General features: G+C 37.5%; 1 protein-coding gene across 2 annotated transcripts in view; it reads right to left on the bottom strand.

The window, feature by feature from the left end:
- Positions 1-994: 994 nt before the first annotated feature.
- Positions 995-23904, bottom strand: part of CHLSN (cholesin) — a 135333-nt gene continuing 112423 nt past the window's right edge. Inside the window, exons 4-5 of one of the 2 annotated variants that reach the window (XM_075514981.1) lie at positions 6695-6776; positions 995-2284 (exon numbers count right to left, since the gene is read on the bottom strand). In XM_075514981.1, the coding sequence (XP_075371096.1) occupies positions 2102-2284; positions 6695-6776 (265 nt within the window). In that variant the 3' untranslated portion in view covers positions 995-2101. The remainder of the gene's footprint in view (positions 2285-6694; positions 6777-23904) is intronic. The other variant, XM_075514980.1, reaches the window with a different exon arrangement.

The following is a 23904-nucleotide window of genomic DNA, read 5'->3' as shown; positions in this document are numbered from 1 at the left end:
AGGGCTATTACTGTACTGGTGAGAGGCTCTAGCTGTTCTTTTCCAAATGTTATTGTTCACATGGACTCCAGATTGGCAGGCCTTATGTGCTTTTAATATTAACTGATATAAAAAGACATTCTTGATCTACAAAGCCTCTCTTCTCACAGATTTGTCAACATTTGCATGTGGCCAGAACCAAGGTACAAGAATGGCAAATCTTGCCAAATCTGTCAAAATCATCAAAGGTTCACATCTTTTTGCCCGGATCTTACCTTTACAATCCTTTTTACAAGTCTCTTCCAAAATATGGTTGCAATGTGTTTGTGCTTTTAAGCTGCAAGGTATATTAAGTGCACAGTGAAAGACCTACATTATTGTGTGATAGAGAAATCAAAAGTGGCAATTTTCAAATATCTCAGGGAGAACACAAAGTCTTCTCTGACACCTAAAATGCAATCATAAAGTCACAAAAAGACACTGAAAACGTCACCCCTGAGACATTCTTATTTTTCCTGAGGGAAAGAAAAAAGTATCAGCTTCTGCTTGGAGTTACAGTAGTTTTTCTCAGCTGCATATTCTCAGACATAAAATACAAGATCCAAAGATCTTTCACTAGTTCACTTAATGTCAGTATAACTTCTTTTTATTACAGACCCTTTTCACCAACTTTTGCACTGGAAGCTCAGTTTTACGTAGCTTTCGGCCTCAGGAGGGCTTTGACACTGCATGCATCCTCTGCAGCCCCCATCCAACTGTCGCCCCATGGCATAGGACCAGCACCTGAGCTGCTGCTGAACCGTCGGCAGCTCAACAGAGAGGCTGCTGCTGTATTCTGCTCACTGTCGTGTTAAACTCCATCACGGTTATAGTGTTAGAGCAGGGCACGCTGGTCTCTAGCCTTTTTGGCTGAAAACATAATCTTGAAGAAGTCAGAAAGCATAAGTTATTTGTTACTAGTAATATATTTCATACTTTTAAAGATTTGTAGTAATCCATGACTGTGAAGGCTGTCAAATCCACTCAAATGCTTCTTATTGAAAAATTAGGCCTGCACATCCATAGATCCTCCCCTCCTTCACCCATCCAAATTAAAGCCGTAATTCCCAAAGACAGCCACTCTTCTAACACACTACACATTTCATATAGTTGTTATTAATAAAGTATGAACAATGTTTGCAGAAACATTAAAGAATCAGGTCAAGAACGCTGTCTGAACACAAGTGTTATTAAATAAGACAATCATCCAACTTTTGAGTAATTAATGTCCTTGGTTTTTACTGGAAAGCCTCATTTTTAGCACATTCATAGGAGACAAATGTCCCACATCAAAGCGAATGAACACAAATCAACTCTTTTGGACACCAATTACAAGAGAAAGATGAAAATGCAATATTGGCAGGCTAGATACAAAACGTTGCAGCACAGCACCTCATCGTAGGGTAAGCTTAGGTACAATCAGATGATTTCACTACATACGGTCAAAGGATTTGATCTGTTCCCATCTATGCATTATCTGAGTATCTAAACAATTGTCATAAAGCATTTGAAAACTTTAAAATAGAAAAGGAAAACTAACAAAACTGATGGTATCTCCAGATCACCGCATGAAGTACTAATAGGCAACTGTGTTATACAACCCGTGCTCAACAGACTGAAAATGATCTTTCCCAAATCCAAATGACATACTTCTAAAGCTGAAAGTGATAGATTACAGCTGGCTGAGCAAGCATTGTACTGTATGCTCATTTTAAAAGCTGCCATTGTAAAAAACCCTCCAGGCTTTTTGTTGGTTCCTTTGCTCTTCTTATTAAGAACTGCAAAGCTCCTCTTATTTAACAGTAATTACATGGGGAGGTGGAAGAAAGAGAGGTTTATTTTTCTAAAGATAGGCAGTAAGATTACTTTTAATCAGAATAGCACATCTATGGAACAAATATGATATTTTTATTTTATCACCTCAAAACATGATAAATATTTGCAATTGGAAACAATTATGAGTATAAACTCTGACAAGTAGGACTCTCATTAGAAAATATGTCTTTGCAACTAATTTATAGTCTCTGTATGTGACATCCTATCCATCTCTCCACAAGACAACCATTAAGACAGAAAACTACCCTCAGGACAGCAGTTGAAGAACTTGTCGTATGCGCTCACACTTCTCCAGCAGGTTTGGGTCTTCTGCATTGGAATCATCAAATTCCTTCATAAAAGCTTCAGCTTTCTGCACAGTTATGTCTCGCGCACCGCCTTGAAGCCCTTGCAGATAATCCAGTAGAATGGTAAAATACTTGTCTGGAACCTTTAAAGAAAAAAACAAGGAAGAAAAAAAACCTGCTTTATTTTCTTCTCTCTTAATACTCATTCACAATCATGTCAAACCATCACCTGAAAGATAATGAGGAGAACTGCATGGGCTTTTGTGTTTGCCAATGCCCACCTCTGAGTGGAAGTGTTTCTTGCCAAGGTTCAAGCTGCCGGGAGGGATGGACCATGGTGAGAGGACTGTCATGTGCTCAGATGGGCAAAGCATCTGAGAGGAAATTCTAAGCAGATGTGGAAATGCTGATCAGCAAACGCAAACGCTCCCTGACAGTCAGCTCAAGGCCGTGAGGGTTGTTGGAAGAAAAAAAACCACTAGCCAAATCCTACTTTTGGAAATATGTATGCAAACCTTACTAATTCAGTGAGAATTGCATGCACATGTCTGAGGAAAGAATTTTGCTGGAATTACCCTCACCCCTGCCCAAAATTATTCGTTTGCTAAGATGAGATACCACCCACCATCAAGCACTTTGACAGAATGCTTATACAAAGGAATAGAATTTAATTTGAAAAACAAATTGAATTCAGACATATGGAAATAATTTTTAAATCATGCTGACTAAAACTGATAGGCTCTACTAACATGTCTAACATTAAAAGCAGTTTAGTCATCTACAGTTGCATTACCCCCGTTTCACTCCCTTTCTAATTAACTACTCCTAGGTTAGATTTTAGCTTATCTGGTACAACATACAATTTAAATGATCATTACATTAAATAGTCTTGGCAATAACCTAGCAAAGACTTTTGAATGATTTATTCAGTATTTCAAACCAATGTATTTTCAGAAGTATTAGGTGAACAGATCTACGTTGAAGCATATCTTAACTTTATGTTGTGTATCTGTGGAGCAGGTTTCAGCCAATAGGAGAATATTTTTGCTGTGAATCAGGAGATGTTAAAATGACCTAATCCTGCAAATATTTTTTCTCCATGTTTAACTTTACACATACAACTTTAAAAGGCATACTTGACATGAGTCAACTTAAACACATACGTAAGTATTTAAAGGGTTGGAGACTAATTATTCAAGGGCTGTTTCAATTCTGCAAAGTATCAACATTTCAGAGAAGACAGAGCTTCAACAGATACTTAATTTACAACTTATTTCTCCATCGACATTTGGCAGCGTAACTTTGATCACTAAAACTTCTATCACTCCAAAAGAAGAGGAAGAAAGAATATTCCAACGCTGCCTTCATCAATCAGGGATATTGCAAAGTAATAAATCAAAACTAAAGTCTGCATTCAGCCTCATAACTTATATGCTATGGAAAACCTTCTAATTCTTCACACGAACACTCTTGTGTTAAAGAAACAATACAAATACAAAAAAATATTAATTTTACAGTGACTAACACTGAAATGGATGATATATGAAGTGTTGCTATAATATACAAATCAAACACATTTAAACATAATAATAAATGTCTGTATTTTTGAAACCTTTTTACTCTCAGTAAACTGGTACTAATAACAGACAAAAACATTCAGTCACAATTTCAGCATGATAGTGCTCCTTTAATGCAGATGCTCAGTACCGGGTTTTTAAAGCTCAGCAACATTTCTATGTTTCAAACCTTAGCCAAATTATCTACATAATTTACACCTCTTGTTCTCAGACCTCGTGGTATAGTCATACCTCACTCTGTGCAATTACAGTTACTATTATATCATTTAAGCAAAGTGCTTGAAGGGGCAATTAAAAGCCTACTCTAAACTTAGAAATACCAAGTGTGCAGACAGACATGTGGCTGCCTGAAGCCTAGAAAGCATTTAGCATTTGGCCCTAATAATAAGTGCTCGAGTGTGCAAAAAGTCTGGTTTTTTCTTTAACACAGCTATTAGGTTTATTTCAGCAAGAGCTTACAATACAGTACCATGTAGGCAAGATAATATCTTTTTTTTTTCCTCCTTACACATACAATAGAGCCATAGCAACGGCTGGACAACAGAACATAGAAAGTCCCAGCAAAAAGTTAATGAAATCCAAACTTTAATTCTTAAAATACAGTAGTACAAGAGCTAAAACTTCAGAGACTCTTGGCGAGGTTTTACAAGAAGGAACACAATCCTTCCCTAAGATCGGCTTTTGGTCAGGCCTGAAATTGGATATCAAGATCTCCCACCACGGCTCTGGCAAGTGGAAGTGATGCTTATGGGATTTTATTATTATTCTTTTCTTAAACTGTTTTGACCTTTTTCTTGGTTCTTTTTCTCTCTCACACACCAACCCTGCCTCTGTTCTAACTAGCTAATACGCACTGGAGCTGATTAATATGGAAATATCCTGAAGTGAAATAATTACCGTCATCAAGAAAAGGGGGGAAATACTACAAAATAGTAGCAGGGAAAGAACAGTTATCACTTTTAAATTATACTGTGTAACTCAAGAGTTTCCAGACTTCATAGACTTGCAGATGCCCACAAATTTACAAAGCAAATACAGATATCTGCAGAGTGAACTTCAGCTTACTGCTGCCAAGCTTGCTTTTCTTAGCTACCTTCTGAGGAAGCTTCAGAAACCCCTCCAGGGCCTTGCAGTCCAGAAGCTGAAGACAGCTGATATAGTTACTTTCTAAAAATGCTGTGCCAGATGACAAAGATCAACAAATGATCTATTGTTTATTTTACACTAGATCCTGAAGAAGTATATACACCGTAGGTATACAGGCTTGGCTTGGAAGCTGTCAGCCAACCACCAGATGGATTTTAAAGGGACTTAAAAAACCCTCATGTTGCAGAAGACTTTAAAACCTCAGCTTATTTCTTACAGAAGGAGGCCCATCAGTACAGGAAACTCAATTCATTCCTTTGCATGGCTTTTCAGTAGGCATCCAAGTGACACCATGAGATCAAAGACATGGCTTAGGAAGGAAAGAAACTCATGTCTCCTTTTGTATTTTAGTCATGGTTGGATATCCAACAGATTTTATTCTGTAATGGACAGGAAGCTGGATTTGGGTATAAAAAAACATTCAAAAGAAGCTGGTCTGCCCTCCCTACAGTCCTGATGAAGAAAGAGACTTCATCACATGCTTGATTATAAGCACTTGAGCAGTTCTAACTTTACTGAATCTGGATGCAGATGTTAATCATTATCTGAAGTTCATATTCAATGCATCTCTGATTATTAAACAGTACAAAATAAGTGAATTTAAATAATTCATCACACTTTCATCAGATTTAAAAAAAAAAATAGAACGGAAGTTTCATTTCAATGTTGAGAAATAAGGAGTTAAGCTGTGTTTTGATACATAAAACAAACACTACTTACAGTTAATTATTTCCCAGTATATTTCAACACAAAATCTAAAGTAAACAGGTAAAAAAGTAAAAACATCATTCTGCCTGTGAAACAATTTCTAGGTAGCTTTAAAGAGCATACATTGATTTTGAAAGGTTGATAAAGACTTTCAAAGGAGAAACTTAACAATAGAAGACAGCACAACCAACCTAGATACCTACTATCGAATTTGTATTCTGCAACTAATCTTTTTAAAGTATTACACTGTGAGAACATTCTTGCCTTCAATAAACTGTGCTTTTAATATCTGGTTCTCTAAAAGTATTTTTAATCATAAAGGCAACACCCTATGTCAGGTGATTGCCTTAAGAGCTGCTGAGTAATTTGGGTCAGGAAGATAGGTAGGCTTAAACATTTAAGCGCACAAAAAATCAGCAAAAACTAACTGAATGTCAACTAAATGAATCAATAAGTAAGGCACTGTGCAAATGGCTAGATGTTTGTTCTCTTACACAACAAAATGAATGACCTGAAACCCTCCATTCAATACCATGATGGTCAGATGCTTATTGGAAATTCAATCTATGTTGTTCTTTAAGTTATAAAATGAATGGATTTCAGTAATGATGCAAGCCTAGCTTCTGGTTATACTTTATGCTTTTTACAATGAACATCAGGTTTCACTTATATTTTAATGAGAAAGCTATTTTAACATCTTGGCAATATGGCTGTACATCTTATATGGAGACAGAGATATCTGAAGCAATATGAGAATCATTGTTTACAGTATTGGGTTCCACATTCAGAAATTCAAATTAAGGATATGACTCAAATTCTCAGTATGCTCCAGATTTATCTAGAATATGAATCTGCTCTATTTATGCTTGACATATATCAAGTATAAAAATCTAGCATATACCGGAGAATGATCACCAACAAAATAAAAATATTAATTACAAGCAATTAAAATGATTCAGCATTTTGGTTAAAAACAAAGTAATTGATTTATAATTTATTAAAAAATTATTAGAAAAGTGCATGGCTAGTATTAGCAACTTTTGGTTAATACAGAATAGCTATAACTAATGTATAAAACTTTATATCATAGTTGTTCTGAGAACAAGCAGCATTAATACAAACCTTCTCTTTATCATACATGTGCAAGAGAAGCCAGGTTTGTCTTGTCTTTTGAAACTTCCATTCTTCTGGGTTTTCAGACCAGCTGTAGTAAATTAAAAAAAAAAATTGCTTAAATGAAATATTGTGTGATCAAAACATTCATTATTCATAAAGTATTTCCTACAATGACTCCAAGTGACTCTGTATGCACAACAGGGAGTTTCATGACATTGTGTGAAGCAGATAGTAGCACACATTTTGTATGAGTGGCAAAAAAGAACACACGGGATGGCTACCTGGCTTCCATGCAAAAAGTGAAAAGATTATAGGAAGACATTATGGCCAAGAATGTTATGACTTTTCATCAGAAAGCACTGAGTCCTTGAAGTTAAAAATCAAGTCCCACTCCTCAGCTTTGACCAGTCCTGTATGAGATGTCGTTGCCCTCATTTAACCCACGACAACCGAGTACCCCAAATGCTTAACCCAGCTGCAGGGCTACCTGAGTATTTTGGGAGGTGGAGTGGACAAGGAATCAAGTTTGGGTTTCAGAAAGCTGGTATTTCACAATAAAATAAAATTCATATGAAATTAAGCAATGTCTAGAGGACTGAAAAGAGACACTCGTGCTACAATGGTCACCTCAACAATGGCTGAAGCCCATCACAGATGACGGTTCTAGACGTGAGAAAATTCATTTTTCAGAAGCATATGTTTTAAAGCTTGGATTTGTCTAAAGGTGTGACTTAAATATTGACATTTACAGGATAGAAAAATGCTTTTTATGTCTCGCTCTCCCCAGGAACTCTGATTCCAATATTTAGCTCAAAACTTCAGGCTGCTTCAATACTGTTAAAAGTGAGCGGGTAAAATAAATTATTAACATCTGCAAATGTTCGCCTGTTTAGCAAACACATTTTAAATATGCAAAATTTTAGCTGGGTCAAAATGGCACATTTATGTACACCTTGATCATGATTTTAAAGCTGGTATATTCGGGTTTAGATGAAGAAAGAGACATTTATCTCTATAAACAAATGAGCAAACTAGCAAATCTCACTATAAAATGAAGACTGCTTTTTAAAAGTATGTGCCTGAAAATCAGCATCTTAACATGTACAAAATTTGTCAGTACACTGAAACATCATTTAAAGATCCAGAAGAAAATATATGAGGAGAAAAAACAGAAAAATTTACACTTATTTGATTTTTCTCTAAAGAAAAACAAATCTCCAGAGGGTAGCATGCAAGACATCTTTAATGTTCTGGCTTATTTTACACAGCAACAGAGAGCACAGAAATCAATTGAAAAGCCAGCTGGGTATGAGAATTAGTATTGTTTAAACACTGTCAAGTCTAATAAAGCAAGAGAGTCCTCATATTTGGTGAATGCTACACCAGCAAATACATTGTTCAGCCAATTCAATGAAGTAGAAAAAAACAAGACCACAAATTTGTACAGAAGGGTTTCATGGAAGCTTCTGCAGAAAACCCAAAAGAAAAAAATTATTGTCTTGACTTTCAAATTCAGGATAAAGAAAAAAGCAGCAACAACTCATTAGGGTTATCACTAGCTAAATTCAATAAAAATGTCTGTAACCAACATATAAGGTAAAAATCAGGCAAGTAACAGTAAACCAGGAAGGACAGGCAAAACACTAATAACCGTAATATATCATATTTTACATGCTCAAAATTAAATCCACAAATGAACTGACTTAGAGGTCTCTTTTGGGACATTGTCAATAAATAGGGAAAAATTTGCAGAACAAATACTGCACAAGATCAGGAGCCCAAAAGCTGACTGCCAAAAGTTACAGAATCAAATTAAAAAATATTATTATGGGGAAACCATCCTTTTCCCATCATCACCAACCTAGAAACCAAAGTACTTGCAGTATAAAGATCATTCAACCCTTGGTGTCACTTGCCTTCACAGGAAGGTGCTCAACAGGATGACAACTGTCAGAACTACAACACCAGTGATGCAAGAAGCCAACAGAGAATGAAGTAAAAAAGGCTTTTCTTGTGGGTGTAGTTTGTGGGGCAAGCTACTTGCTCATTTGTACCCTATTTCTCTGTTTTCCAGACAAACAAGGTAGCTCCTAACTGAGAAACTGAAACTTCTGCAGGAAGTGACTTAAATTCCATTCGTCCTTTAAAAAAAAGAAGACAATAATGGTGCTTGCTGTTAAAAGAAACCCATTCTTTTATGAAATTCATCCTTCTGAAAAATTACATGGAAGATGTTATAGCAAATGCTGTGTATTTCCAAAGCACAAAGAAGAAGGCAAGTTTAAAATTCTTTTTTATGTTAAATAAGCCTGGAAACAGTTTACGTTATAATCTTTGCAAGGTGACAAGAACAAGCTGAATGACAGATCTGTGACCGCATCCTGTGAAAACAGTCCCTCTTCTAATGAAAACCTTTAACACATGTTTTTATTTCTTTAAACTATACTATGTATTTATACATTTGTGATTATATTCATTGGTTAGACACACCACATAGTACTCTGAATATTTTACTCTCTGCTAATTTTATGTTTCTGTTGCTCACACTATCACCGGAGTACTGTTAGGCTTTAACTTCAAAAATACAGCCTGATTTCACTGATCTCCTATAAAGCTATAGGATGTTAAAATATCTTTATTACCTAGTTTATAAAGAACTGAGACCAACAAATGAGTGCACTATAAGGTTAATTGCTCTTATTAGCCTATTACCAAAACCATATGCTCTCGTCTACACGTTAAGGCAAGCCATTATACTCCTGCATCTAAGATCCCACACTGAATTTCACTCTAGTAAATTCTCTTGTAGAAACAAACAAAAGTTTCAGCTAGTCTTCCTGAAAGGTTTTACTCTATATACACCATAATAATTCATATAAATAACAAATACTTTAACATAATCAACCACAGAAAGTATGTTTGTGCCCATTATAGCACCAGAGCCTCACAAACCGTTTCTTTTTGTTTGCACCCTGTCCAATTAGAATCAAATGCTAAATGAGAATGGTAAAAAAGTAGTCTTTTCCTTACTAGACTATGGGTGTACTCATATTTTCAGAAAATGCTCCCAAGTTTTTAACTGGTACTCTATCCACAGTTGCATGGATTTCTGCTTCTCCCTCTTCAGGAAAATGGTCCTTCTCTTGACCTTAATTCCTATCAAACTGTGGACAAAACACTCATGATAATGGATGCGCAATCTTTAAGATAGATAACGTGGCAGTTGCTCCCTATAATTGGACCCCCCCAACAGTTATTAAAATAAAACTTTTCCACTAATTCCTATGACGGCTTTTTTCCTGCTCCTATGACAGCTTTAAAACCGATGGAAAGTATCACTCCATGACAAAGTGAGAGGGGTATCTCTTTTTATCAGAATGACATAATTAGTACATTTTTAGAAATGCTCAACTTTGAAACTACAAAAGTTAAAGCTTTGTAACACAAGAGAGGTCTCATTTTGATGTTTATATGCAGATAAGCTTCCTTGACATACTACAGCAGTAGAAAAGGCTTCTCCTTTGAGTGGTTAAATATACAGAGTAAGACCAACTACATTATAGTTAAAAAACCCCCTTTTTATAGACAAACACAACCTCTTTCACAGTTTGAATTAATTTGGTAGCCTTTAGGAGTATCTGTGGCCAGATCTAATATAAACTATGGAATTGGATGAAAAATATACATGTATAAAACATGTATTTTCCCAGTATGCCTGGGGCTAATTTTGAAAATATTGTACAAACACTAATTGCCTTCTTTACACAGTTAATGTTAGAATCTTTCTTATGAGCTCTAGCTCATTGAAAAAACACATTGGTTGCCTTTAGTTAAGGAGAACTTTTATGTTTGTGCAAATGATCTTCCTAAATGCCTTTGAAATTGAAGGTACAGAAGAAATGAATCAAATTAATCAAGCAGCTTAGGGAGTTTTACATTTGGGCTTTTGGTTTTTAGCATGAGAGTCTCATGTAGAAAAGCTGCCCAAGAGTCTCACTGGTCTATCTCATAATGACTTTTAGTCTCTACATTAAAGTAATCTCACACAAATCTATTCCCAAAACATGGCTGAGTTGTACCTTCCCAGCTGCTCATCACAGATGTAATTTGCCTTTAAAATGCTTAACATGTCCCTTCTCAACACTGTGACAGAAAATAGGATATTTTCTGAGTATGGGCAGCATAAGGAGGCAAACAGAAGACAACCGGTAGCTTGCAGGGCAGAGCACTCTCAGGGATGTCCTAGCAGAAAGAGAAGGGGAAGGGAAAGTAGTCAAATTGCTTCCAGAAACACAGTAAGAGAAAAACATTATTGTTACAAATTGGATTCAGGAAGACAACACAATGCATCTGCTTAGACTACTGGCCAGGACAAAACACTACGAAGCTGTCACAACTACTAAATAATCTCCTATGTGTAGAAAAGCACTATGCTGAGAAACAACCATTTTACTCATTCAACTGGAAAAATTATTCGGTAAGAGACGAGTCTTAAGAAACCAGGAAGAAATAAAAGACATGTGACTGCTGATAACCTTCCAGAAGACAGGAGAGCACCGCTGCATGTGAAATGCAAGGGCATCTGGACATAATTTCAGGCCATTGACTGTCCAGCCCTCCCCTGATACACCCTTCCACCCTGGATATCCATCCGCAGTAAAGCAGACTTGTCACCAAATTTAGATTTCTCCATACAGCCCAGGCTTAGCATCAGGGAATTGATTTGAAAGGTTTCTCCAGCCCTGAGGACCAGGTCAACGTGGAGCCTCCTCTTGCTCTCCTGTGATTTACCCATGAGGACCCTTATGTCTTACTCTCTCAAGCTTCACTGAATCTCAAAGGAGGGACAGATCAACAGATCTGGTTGATTACACCATATTCAAGGCTACATTGAAAAGATCTATTGAAAACATTAAAAGCAGTGTACTGCCAGCACTATACAGAAACTGTCACATTCTTCTCACCCCATTTATCTGGGTACTTTTCTGTTTTGATACACTCGGTTATTCATCACCCTGAAAGCTGTCTTTAAGGATCACCTATGCTCTTCTACGTGCCCCACAGGGAAGGCTGAACAGAAGTTACGGCACATGATTAAGGCTTGCAGGAATCAAGTTAAGCACCTTGTTCCCCAAACGCTCTGCAACCAGTGCAAAAGGTATCATTTTGGCACTCACTGCCCTATCTGTAAAATGTGGATAACAGGTGCTTCCTCAATAAAGAACAACCATACTCTAAAAAATTCCCTTAAAGATATTTAAAGCCTTGCTGAAACACTTGCACTCAAGTGATTTGCTGTAATATTTCACAATGCAATGCATACAATAGCAGCGACTTTAAAATACCATGCACTTATGTTTAAGGCAAGCTCGCTGCCCTTATAAGGCCCGAATTTGGAAACTCTGAATACTGTTATCAAGTCAGTTCAGCGGTGAGTGTAACGCTACATATGGCCAACAGGTGAGCACGGGAACCCAGCACCTCCGAGAGGCTCCCTGGAAGCACTGGCAGCAGCACGGAGGGAGCAGAAATTTGGCATAAGCTCGTTCTTGTGGGAGAGAAGCCATTTTATGGATGGAGGTTTTATATGGATATAAAAAAATATATGGACGTGGATGGAAGTTTTATATATGCCCTATAGTGCACATAGTGAAGTAGGAATAATAATTTTTTGTCCAGTGATAACATATACAATTATTTAAAGGGAAAAGTAAAAGTGTTTACTTTTATTGGAGGTATTCAGAATTTCTTCTGTTTCTCTCAGAGGCATTTAAAACGAATTTACTTTTTAAAACATAAGTTTTTGAATGTCTGTCTTTGTCAACACCTGCATGCCCAGAAAGCTGCCTTGCAGTGCGCTTCAGTGCTCAATGCAAGATGAAAGGAAATCTCATTTCAAGTGCATGTGATGCTGATTTTGCTCATTTGGAAAAAACATCCAAAATTTAAATTCTAAATAGATTTTCAAAGACTTGACCAGAATGGCTGTAGTTAAAATCTTAGATACACTAATCTGCGGCAGGACTCAAGATATAGATGTAAAAGAGAGTCACAGCCTTTATTTTTAACTGTGTTTTTCTTGCATTGCGGATTACTGTTTATCTCCCAACTCCAATTCCTGGAGAAAGTTAATATATTTATACTGATATTCTCAAATCCAGTTTGGAAGCTAATTAAATTATGACTCAGATAAAGGTTTTCCTTATTTTCCTGGAAGAGGAGAAGAGACACTAATGGAGCTCTTTTGCCAAAAGAAAACTGTCTAAAATTGTCAACAGATTTTAGAATCAGTGCCACATTTTTGGTTGAAAATCCTGGCACCATTTCTCAATCTGTGGTTTAAAAACAGTTTTTAATATATTCTTCCATCTGGTTTAGACGCAGCATAATGACTAAAGACTTGTGAAAAGGCGAGGGGAAGAAGCTTTCTTTTTTTAAATTTAGGAATCACACATACAGGAAGAAATAAACGTGCTTTTTAGTGTCCCATTTTTGTCCTGATGTCCAATATAAGGACAGATTGTATCCGATTGTATCTGTGCAGCAAACTACACAGGTCACAGAATTTTCTTAGAAAGTATTTATAAAGCAAAAGGAAAGGGCCTTTGTGCCTTAAAGCAAAACTTTGATTAAATCTAAATAAAATGTTTATCACAGCATATCTTTTATTATATGCACTTTTATCACTTGCCATTATTTGTAACGTTTTATATTATGTTTGCATCCTGAAGCTTCGGCCAAGCTAGAAATCCCCTTCCTCCCCCACTACAGGCACTGTTCAAACGCAACATGAGACATTCCCTTGAAGAGCTTCGAGTATAAACAGATGAGACAGATGATAAGTGGAAAGGAAAGTTGACCCAGAAAATTGTAACAATGCCTCAAAACCATACAGCAGGTCATCAGTAGAGCTCATAGCTCTTATATATGGTACAATACACGCAGGGTGTTGTATTACTGTGATTCAACTTGTCGACTTTTCATAGACACCAACCTACCTGCAAATGCCACCAGCATTCCACTGGGAAAAAAACCTTTCCATTTTTTTTTTTTTAAATTCTTTCTAGTACAGTTATTTAGTTGCTGGTATCTGTATTAGCCTGCCTGCAGCAAAATTGTATTTTGATCTGAAAATATATATAGCAGTAATAATATGCTGAGAACTTTCTGTTGTTTTCAGTAATAACAGAAAGGTCAGCAGTAGGCTTGAAAGACGACAGCTAATATGACTGTATTACTAAGCTAAACATGTTTTTTATTTTACATACATTCATAAAAAGAAGACAAAGCAGGAGTTGAATTATCACAGAAGAAGAATAAAAAACAGAATTTGAGCCCTTCACAGCCAATCTGTTCTGCTCCTGCAAGGAATATACAACTAAGTGCTATCCCAATGCTGTGCTGAAGTCCCATCTCCTCTCCAGATGTCCATCTTTTCTTGCACTTAATTCTGGTCACACTGATGCCCAGACCAGAAATAAGGGAAAGGAAAAATGAAAACAACAGTTATGCCTCCCTCCCATGAAGAACATCCTGGGGGGTATGAGGAGATAAAGAGGGCCCCATAGTCTGTATGAAAATCATGTAAGAAACCAGCTGCAAGTAAAACCATTTTCAAAAGTTGGCAACAATCCATTTATATAAATGCTTTCTGACGATCAGATGAGGGATATGCTACCAGACCCAGGAAAAACAAATACGGTCACTTCTCTTCTGTCTTACCATTACACCACATAATGTCCAACTGTGGTACAGAACACTCCTGCCAAGGCACGGATTCAAGCTTAGTTGCAACCAGTAGCTCATTTTCATTGCTTTTTTTAATTTAAAATCAGCTTTTATAACTTTTAAAGATTGTCCCTCCTGGCATCTCAAAGAAGCAAAGGATAATAGAAGAGATTAAACAACTAAGAACAAATGAAAAAAAAAAATCTTAAACTAATTGTTGCATTTCAAAGGAAGGATGTGAAGAGCATGTAGATTGAAGTCAGGCTGAAATCACTGCTTCCAACTCTATAATTCCATGTTGCTGGGAGAAGACTAGGTTCTGAGGTGGTTCTCAGCTAGAGCAAATAATCACTGGATTTTACCACTTATCCACCAGGATAAGCAATGCAAGTCCTTTCAAGCTAGATCTAGAAGAGTCAATTCTATTGTTCTACAAAACTACAACAGTAACACCTAGTCATGGGTATACAGCTAGTGGAGCATTAACGTACCCTAATCTTGCTCTGGGTGTCAATACAAAAAAATTCTATAGTTTCAGCAGTGCTGGGTCATACCTATACTAGCTATACTTAGAATATTACAGTGTTAATGAAAGAAGAATTAGACAAGCTACAAAAGGTGCTATGAGAAGTCAAATATTTACTAATGTAATAAAAGAAGTCTGTATAATTTTTAAGGCCTATCTCAAAGCTAGCAATGATAAAAAAAAACTTTGGGCTTTTAATAAGAAAACACCAGAAATGCATAGAAGTGTCATGGTTTTCCATATAGTGATGCTGCAAGAATTACTGGAAAAGAAACCAACTTCATGGGAAAAGTTATCAGTGAAAGTTTTTGAGGAGGGATGAAGAAACGACCACTTGGAGAAGGATTTGAATACTGAAGATGTTGGCTGATCAATTTTGCTTTGAAGCAGCCAGGATGCCAAAGTGCCAATTTATTGCTCAGTATATGGAGTTGAAAGTTTGTATTATTTATTTATTATGCACAGGCTGTTTCAAGAAGCCCTGAAGCTACAAAGTGAGGCTGGCACCCTATAAAGGTGTCTAATCCAGCTGGGCCTCTGATGAGCAACACTGCTGAAAATGCATTGCTTTTTTGTAACCAGATGTCTTTAATTTAACTTCAGGTTGGGTGTTTCTGTGCTGTTTCTACCTTTGCAAAGACCTAATGGACTTCCATAGCCAACAAGATCAGAAGTGGTCTTCTGCAGTTCCAAACTCCAGAGTAACGTTCGACTATAATATGAAAAAGCAGTGCGCTCTCATCATGCTAACGAGATGCCTGTGTGCCAAATGCCTACCTGCACAGAGACCCAGCACCGTGCACGTTCTTCTTTTCTGACTCTCAGCATCCAGGACATCTAGCTCCAGTTGCAGGGAGCCTGACTGGCTTCCTTTCCTCTCCACAAGATTCAAATCCTGTTCCTGCCGACTTCCCAACAGGGCTTCCTCACATCCTTGAGGAACAGGAGCTGCTTAGATCATGGAGCGTGGTCTCAGTGAACTTGAGGGGTGCAAGGGGTGCAACCCATCCTCTGCAATCTGCAGGATGGCCAGGAAGGCTGGGTGCCAGCAGCATCTCTGAAGAAGTAGCTCCTGTGTCCCCTCCTTCCTTGAGAAGCAGAGATACTCACACTGACAAATAGCTGGCCTCAAATCAATCCCATCCATTGTGATATCCAGGGGCTCTAGCTGAAGCCTCCAGAAAAGGAGAAATCCTTCCCTCACAGGGAAGCTGAACCCTGAGCCTAAGCTGTAGGACTGGACCCTCACCTTTTCTACAGTTCTGTCCTTTTCTGGTGACAATATTCTGTAGGCATATAGAAGACATTCTGGATTGTCAAATTCTTAGCTAGCCCCTTTACTTAACTGCGTTCTCTTAGGACAGTATTAAAGAACAGATAATTATTAATTTGGATGCCAGCCCTAGATGCACTGTTGCAGAAATTACATTTGCAGGCTTTTTTTAAAATGAAATCCAAGTATTTTTATTGCTGGCTAATTAGACATATCTCATCTTTCTTACAGGAAGCCCTGCGCAGCCCTCTTCAAATAACCCATCACCCAGATGGCTTTTACAGTGCATCTGAGAGGATACCACATTTGGGGTTATTCTGGACCAACAGCAAGAACACATATAGAAGCTTTCAAAAAAAAAAAAAAGACCCGTCAGCATCTTTGTCATTTCTTAGATCCCAATTTGGACATCCCATGGCTGCATTCATTAGGAAGTATGGCAGAAGCAGAAGGAGAGAGAGTGTTGCAGACCCCTGGTCGTTGGAATCTCCTAAGTTGTAACCTTACAGAATGATTTACTCTTCTTTTTGCAAAGGAGTTCTAAAAAGGGACAAACCAATGAAAATATCAAGATCAACTAAAAGTGTACAGCAGTCAACAGCCCACTCACATTTTCTTGATTTAGCTGATATGTTCAGGTATCTCTCACTGCATAATAAAATCTGCTGCTGCACTACGGTATTCAGGACAGTATCAGATTCTCCTCTTCTAATATCCTGTCATGTGCGTTGCACTACTAAGATTTTAAGTAATCTAAGCTTAGAGAAACCGATCTGCCAATTACTGCTTCCTGCAGATGGCTCTCATTCCAATTCAATTTTATTCATATAAAAGTAATTACTGATACCTTTTTGGGCATCATCATATTAATAAATGTGTGAAGCAGGAGACAAGTTTTATTAAGGATCCAGTTTTATTATTTCAAAAATATTGTTTGTCACTCTAACTCTGGCTAGGAAGCCTTGATGGCTCCCTGGAGCTAATTGATTAATAATCATTGCCAACTGCATTTTACATTTTAATTTTGGCTTTGGCTGACTAGACTAAATGATTCCCTAGAGTTACGAAACTACTCTCCACTATTTTGAGTATTTGGGCATTGGATGAATAGTTTAAATGTGTTTGAGGAAGTGAGCAGCAGTGTTAATTCTCCTAGATCTAAATTTTATGACACAGAGAAAACATAAAACCTTCCTTTTGCATTGCTGCCATGCCGAGAACATAGTCTGAATGGAAGAAGATGGGAGAGTAGAAAATGCCTTTCCCTGAATCCAGAAGACAGGTTAAGGATGGGATGCCTGGGCTCGGAGCCAGGCACCAGGCAAGGGGTTTGGAGAGCCAGGGAAGAGCAGACTTCAGAGGCTGGGAGGAAGGAGCTATGCTTCATACTCCTTGAACAAACACTCACTGCAAATGGTATTTTATTCAAATAAAGTAAATAATCCCTGCAATCTGCTTTTAGTTTAAAAATTTCAAGAGGTAGTTTGTTGTAACACCTATATATGAAATGGGTAATTTTAATTATTCTAGTTTTATTTGACCTGAATAGTGCACAAGTTTTCCTCAAGACAAATGGAAAAGGTCAAAGTGATTGTGTGAAGTGTTGAGCGCTCACAACTTCAGTGGGCAATGAAGGTGTCTACTTACTGTCAGGATACAGTCCCTGAAGCAGACTGGCCTGTTATTACAGGCTTCTGCTTCTGAATCTCCCTAATATATCTTACAAGGTTTCTAAAAGTAATTTCAGATGAAATAATATATTAAAGCTCCTTAATTATTCAATTAGATGCAATTTTTTTTGTATAATACTATGGACAGATGAAAGCTGGATCTCAACGAGAAATATCTAATGACTACATTTAATAAACTGTTAAGAAAATTCATTTATACTAAATTTTATTTTACTGGAAATGAGAGTCATTAAGAGAGGATGCATTAAATTTTCTTAACTAGGTTTGGAAATAAAGACGTTGTTTTACAGGAAAGAGAATTAGGCAAAGAAACCTTAACTATTTTTACCCCATTATTTATGGACTTAACACGCGTAATCTAGTTTTCCCCATCTGAGGAAGCTCTTTACAGCACAATGGTTAATTACTGTTAATATAATTTATAGCTGCAGCAAAATATGTGAAAATTTATGAGGAATCTTAAAAAATCCTACTGCAAAAATTATAAATAAAGAAAAGCAAACCAAACTTTGAAAAAAATCAATTCACCAAGAATGCATGGGAAGCCTCCTCAGGCGCACAAGAACACGTCATCTTAAGAGCCAGCACTCTCATCTGATACAAGATCATATGCAGGAGAAACATCTTGTATATGTGACTGAGAATAAAAATGCTGTCTGTAACCTCCAGCTGGCTAACTCGGGAATATTTGTTCCTAGTTTTATCAGCAGCAATAGAGTGGAATAAAGCTGCTCTGGTCATTTGCAGCAATACTGCAAAGGACCACAACTGCAAGGAGACCCCAACCATGGAAGACAGAAACCTCTCCCAAAGTAGCTAGAAGGATTTGGAATATTAATCCATTGCATGCCCACCCAGAGATTAGTATAGATGCTTGTGGCCTTTAGAAATGTCTTGAGATGCCACTACAGAAAAAAATCCATGCAAAGTCCTCTTTCAAAATAAGGAATTGAGAAAAATCCTGCAGGTCTGTTGGGACCAGACATTGGTATAGGGCCAAAGAAAACAGAGCCTGTGTTCAGATGAGAAGAAAGTTATGCCTAGTTTCCCTCGTGTCACTTGCTTGAAAGGAGACCTTTGGATAGTACAAGGACTTTGGTGAATCACAAACTTCATCACTGTTTAATTTATCCATCTGAAAAATGGGGTAATATAACATTTTCTCAAAAGCTGTCATAACAAGAGTGAATAAATTAGTGTCAAAATATTTTTCATTTATTTTGTCAAAATACAGTCATGATATGCTTTCAGGAAAGGTATGATGGAAAAGCAAATTATCAATCCTATGACAGGGAGAAGATAGAGAAAATATTTAAAAAAAAAAAAAGCCCTTTAAAGATGGGCATGGTTAGTCGATAACATATTTTTCAGCTGATCCTGTAAATGATAGATGTCAGATGAAAGGATTTGTGAATTCATGTTAATGACACTATTAAATACAGTATTTCCCTATGAGAATGTTTGAACCAAATGCCCAAGTAAATATTTTGACAGCTTTGTTTCACACTGAAAAAATGGTAGAAGCACAAAGAGACAGAAGGTTTCAAAGTAAATCACTCTGCAGCTTTTACTGAAATATGCTTTGAGATGTGTGCTTGTGACCTTCCATAAAATTAATTCAAAGATTTAGAAAGACGAACTATTTGATTTGGAGCCGTAAAGTAGGATTAGAGTTTCCTAATGTATTTCTTCCTTTTTGTTAAATTTAGTGACCATTTATGGTTATGGAAATTACAAGAAGAAATCTCTTTCCTCTGCCATAATCTAAATAGGATGATGAGCAGATTTAGACAGATAGAACAGCTACTGACTCTGACCAAGAAAAATTTAGCTTGCACATGAGCTTCCCTTGCTTTCTCCTCTTAAGCCATACATTAGCGCTAAGCAAAGGGGTAAGAAAGCTACTCCAAAACCATTCCCTATAGAAAGGAGTTTACCCAGAATAATATTAATAGCTAAACCATAAGAGGTTTGGTTCAGGGAAAGTAGCATTAGTACGGCTGCTTTCCCAAAGCTCAGTTGAATGAGTTGCATCATAAGCATTTACTAATTTGGCTGGAAAATCATGCAATTGTTGATGTTTCTGAAACTTCCAACTTCTGAGTGAGTTGAAAATAGCACAGAAATATCTGCATTATCTGAGAACTTCCATGTACAACTAAGCTTAAAAGTCTTAAAACCTGACATTTCAGAATCTTCAAAGCAATCACCTGTTTTCTCTCTAGAAACCAGAGTTGCTTACCCAGCCAGCTAGAAATGGCAAAACACATCCAAAAATATTTGTAAGTACCTAGGGTCTTCAAAACTTGATACACCAATATGGAGAGGACTTGCTAGAAACAACTGAAATTATAAAAAAAAGTAATTCTGTCCATCTGGAACATTTCCAGGATAGTATTACGGATACCCAGAATGTATTCCTATGGTTCATCTTCTTCCCAGAAATTTGTGGTAAAAATAGCTGAGATTGGCTCCGAGCTACTTAAAGTTGTTTTTTATTCTCACTTTTGGTTGCTGTTTTTAGAATTATGTAGTAAATAATACTGTAATTTCTCAGCATTAGCTTTAACTGACAACAAGTTTATCTTCAGTAACAGCTAAAGAAGCCTCAGTGCCCGCTCTGGCACTGGAAGCAGTAAAACTTATAACTCAGCTCCATGCAGTGCCTGAGCTCATTTTGCCGAGAACCATGACTTCTTAATTCAGGCTCCTCTGGGTGTTAACCCAGTTATTCAGCTTCCAGACCCAAGTCAGTATTTCTGCACAGCACTGTGTCATGCAGGCACCTTCCTCTGTTCAGCACCGATGCATGCATCTCTTTAACCACCTGCATTGCAAAGTTGGACTCCTGCGGAAGAGCTGCAGACCAAAATTGTTGCCTTCCTTTTTTTGGTGAGCTTTCTTCAGGCAAAGCCTGGATCTCACTCAGTCTGGATAGCTGTAATATTTATAGATGGAAAAAGAGATGAGATATACATAAGGAACAGTAAATTAAAAGTAAGATGTTAATGTGCTTTTTGCAAAGCAGCAGATTGTTGTATTAGAACCATAAAAAGCAGCTAACCCACCAAGAAGTTAATAACGGTTTAAAAGCAATTCCTGTACAATATGACATCCTGTGGATGTCATGTGGGGGTTAGAAAAACACTGGCACGACTCCAACACAGATCTGCGTATCACTTGCCACCAAGACACAGAAAAGTGAATCCAGAAGTCAATGAGTGTATCGTAGGGACTGAAAATCATCAAGTCGGGCTGCCGTCAGACATCTTGATTAAACAGGCAAAAGCTGTATGGTGCTGTTACTGAGAGTGTAACATGACATTCACAGAATCCTAAATGCTTAGTTTGAATAATCATGATAATGAGAACACTAACATCTGGAAATGTATATCATAAAGCCACCTCTGAAATGGTAGGGTATCTGACTTGTTGCTGCCAGGCTGAAGCAGGATGAGAAGCACTGTCCCTTTTACAGTCAGTGAAAAATTTATTATGGCTATAGTTGGCATGTTTGTGCCAACACTGTCATTAACACAAAACTGAGTAATAGTTTGGGGGAAGAAAAAAAGCAAAGGTTTTCAGTGTGCAGAAAATTAAATGTGAAATCTCAGTGCGCTATGGCTCAAAGATGAATCCAACATTGTTGCCCATAAACAAAAGCCAGAGTGACAGGGAGCAGGAAGGAATCGCAGACTCTCAGTCCCTTCTATGTGAAGCTGGAAGGCAGCTCTAGTAAAACAGTGCATTTGGTTCCAGGTCTCGCACTTCCAGAACAATCACAGACACAGAAGTTCAAAGAAGAGCAATAAAGCATATCAGTGTCTGGAAGGACTAGCAACAGATGAAGGATTACGGATGTACCGCTTCACCGAAGGGGCAATGAGATTGAGAAAACTGATACGGCCATGTGAGGGATGTAAACACCAGGAACGGGAGAAGTTATTTACAAAATGTGGGGCAATACAATGATTTAGAAAGCCTTGCTCAATAACAGGTCCAACACAGCAGAATAATTTTTCTGCTTCACATACCCTAACAGCAAGCTTTGCCTTCTGCAGAGGATAGTATGTTTGAGTACATTTACAGAACAGCCGAGAGCAGCACCAAATCTGTAGAGTGAATATGCCCTCTCCGCCTCCCCCCACAAGAATAACTACCAGCATATCAGCACCCTAAAAATAGGAAAGGTGTGGGCATTGCAACAGAGAGCTTTGTAGAGTTTCTGAGTAATGCCAGGGCTGCTAGGGAACTGCAAACAAACTGAGGTGGCTTCATCAGATGCCATGGGGTACTTAAGTTACACAAGGGAGTGTAGGATAATGATAAGGTAACTCACTCTTAATAAAATGAGACTACTTTTCTCTGCCATGAACAGAGACAGTGGCTTCCTTTAAAATGGGGAAGATCTGTCCAACTATAAGCATTAATTGGAAAACACTCAGTTTTACAGATGTGCTGATTTAGGTCAAGCAGAGGAATCCCACTTAGAGGTAGGCCAGGCCCTGGTAGAAATTAAAAGTCAAAGCAATATAGAAAGTTGGAGAAGTACTAAAACAAATTCACTGATCTCTAGAGTATTAGGAAAAGTGCAAGCCTTTGAAATCAGATAGTAGCAAGTGCCTGCCCAAGTTCACATAAAACATAGCCACAGAACAACGCCAAATGCAAATTTATCCTGTATCTGACTCTCTGGATTCATGAGGCTTCTTGTGGAACTAATGAATGCGACAAAATGACTAAAAGCATGTATGAATAGATTAATTACATCCATAGTTAATGCTTGCCCCAGAACCTTTAAAAAATAGCCCTATGATTATTAAAGCAAAACTAGCCTCCATCACTATTCCCCTAACCTTTGAGGAAAAACTGCTCTTTCAAGACACCTTAAAGCCCCAGCTGTTGAAGGGAATTCAGCAACATTGCTGTGTCTAATTACAATAGCTTCTCTTAAGTTCACATACTATTTTTGCTACTGACTAATTGAAATTCATCACTTGAGCAGTTCTCCAATACTTTATGAAATTCAAGATAACGGATGAGCTTTTACATATGCTGCACCTCCCTATCAGGAAGGAAACTCATTCTCTGTCCTGGAGGGTGGAGGAAGGAGAAATTACACTAAATGCTAATGTTAGTTGCTATCAAACACAAAGCATCTGTCTCTGGAGGGAGAAAAAAAATCTGTGTATGTTTAGATTTCTTGTGCATCGGTTACTCTTAATATCTAAAAGCTTAAGCCATTGATGGTGAAACATCAACGCCAGTGCCAAGTTTGAAATTAATAAAGATTAAGGCCACCAGCAATGAGAATGACTTAAATAAAAGTTATCACTGACAGCACCTAAAAAAAGTACTTAAACTGTGAGACGAAAATCAGCTTCAAAATGTTATGGATCAACAAAGCAAACTAAATCTGACACAAGCCCACTCAATGTAAATTTAGAAACTATTTTTCAACATTAATGAGCGTGGTTGTATTTGTGCAGAAGCTCTCTCAATGGAGTCACCTGGTCCCAAATGTGGTAGGATGAATGGTTTTGTGATTTCCTGAAGGGCCACCTTCATCTCAGCTGTTCAGCCACAAATCTCAAATGTTGCTGCCTTCTTTACAGCCCAGGACAAGCTTCCACTGGTTCCTTCAAAAATCAGAAACTTCCTAGACGCTAACACTGAAGGAACACTAAGCTACCTATTAATTCCCTTCTCCAAATGGCCTCTGCTCCAGCAGGAGTAAATATCAACTTTATATACTTTATATATAAAATATATATAAACAAATAAATATATAAATACACACACACACACACTTACAGCAATGCCCCTCAGATTTCTATGTTCTTTGAAAGGAAGTGCAACGTTTCAGCTTTAAAATCTTCCATGCTTGGCACTGTTTGTAATAAAGTTTTACTGAGGACTGGGATGTTTCCACTCTGCAAACACAGCAGATAAACAACCGCCCTGGGTTGTACATTGCTTTCAGCAGTATTGCCACTGC

This window comes from Mycteria americana, chromosome 12 (genome assembly GCF_035582795.1).
Source record: "Mycteria americana isolate JAX WOST 10 ecotype Jacksonville Zoo and Gardens chromosome 12, USCA_MyAme_1.0, whole genome shotgun sequence".
Taxonomy (NCBI): Eukaryota; Metazoa; Chordata; class Aves; order Ciconiiformes; family Ciconiidae; genus Mycteria; species Mycteria americana.
This window is presented reverse-complemented; position numbering and strand designations above follow the sequence as displayed.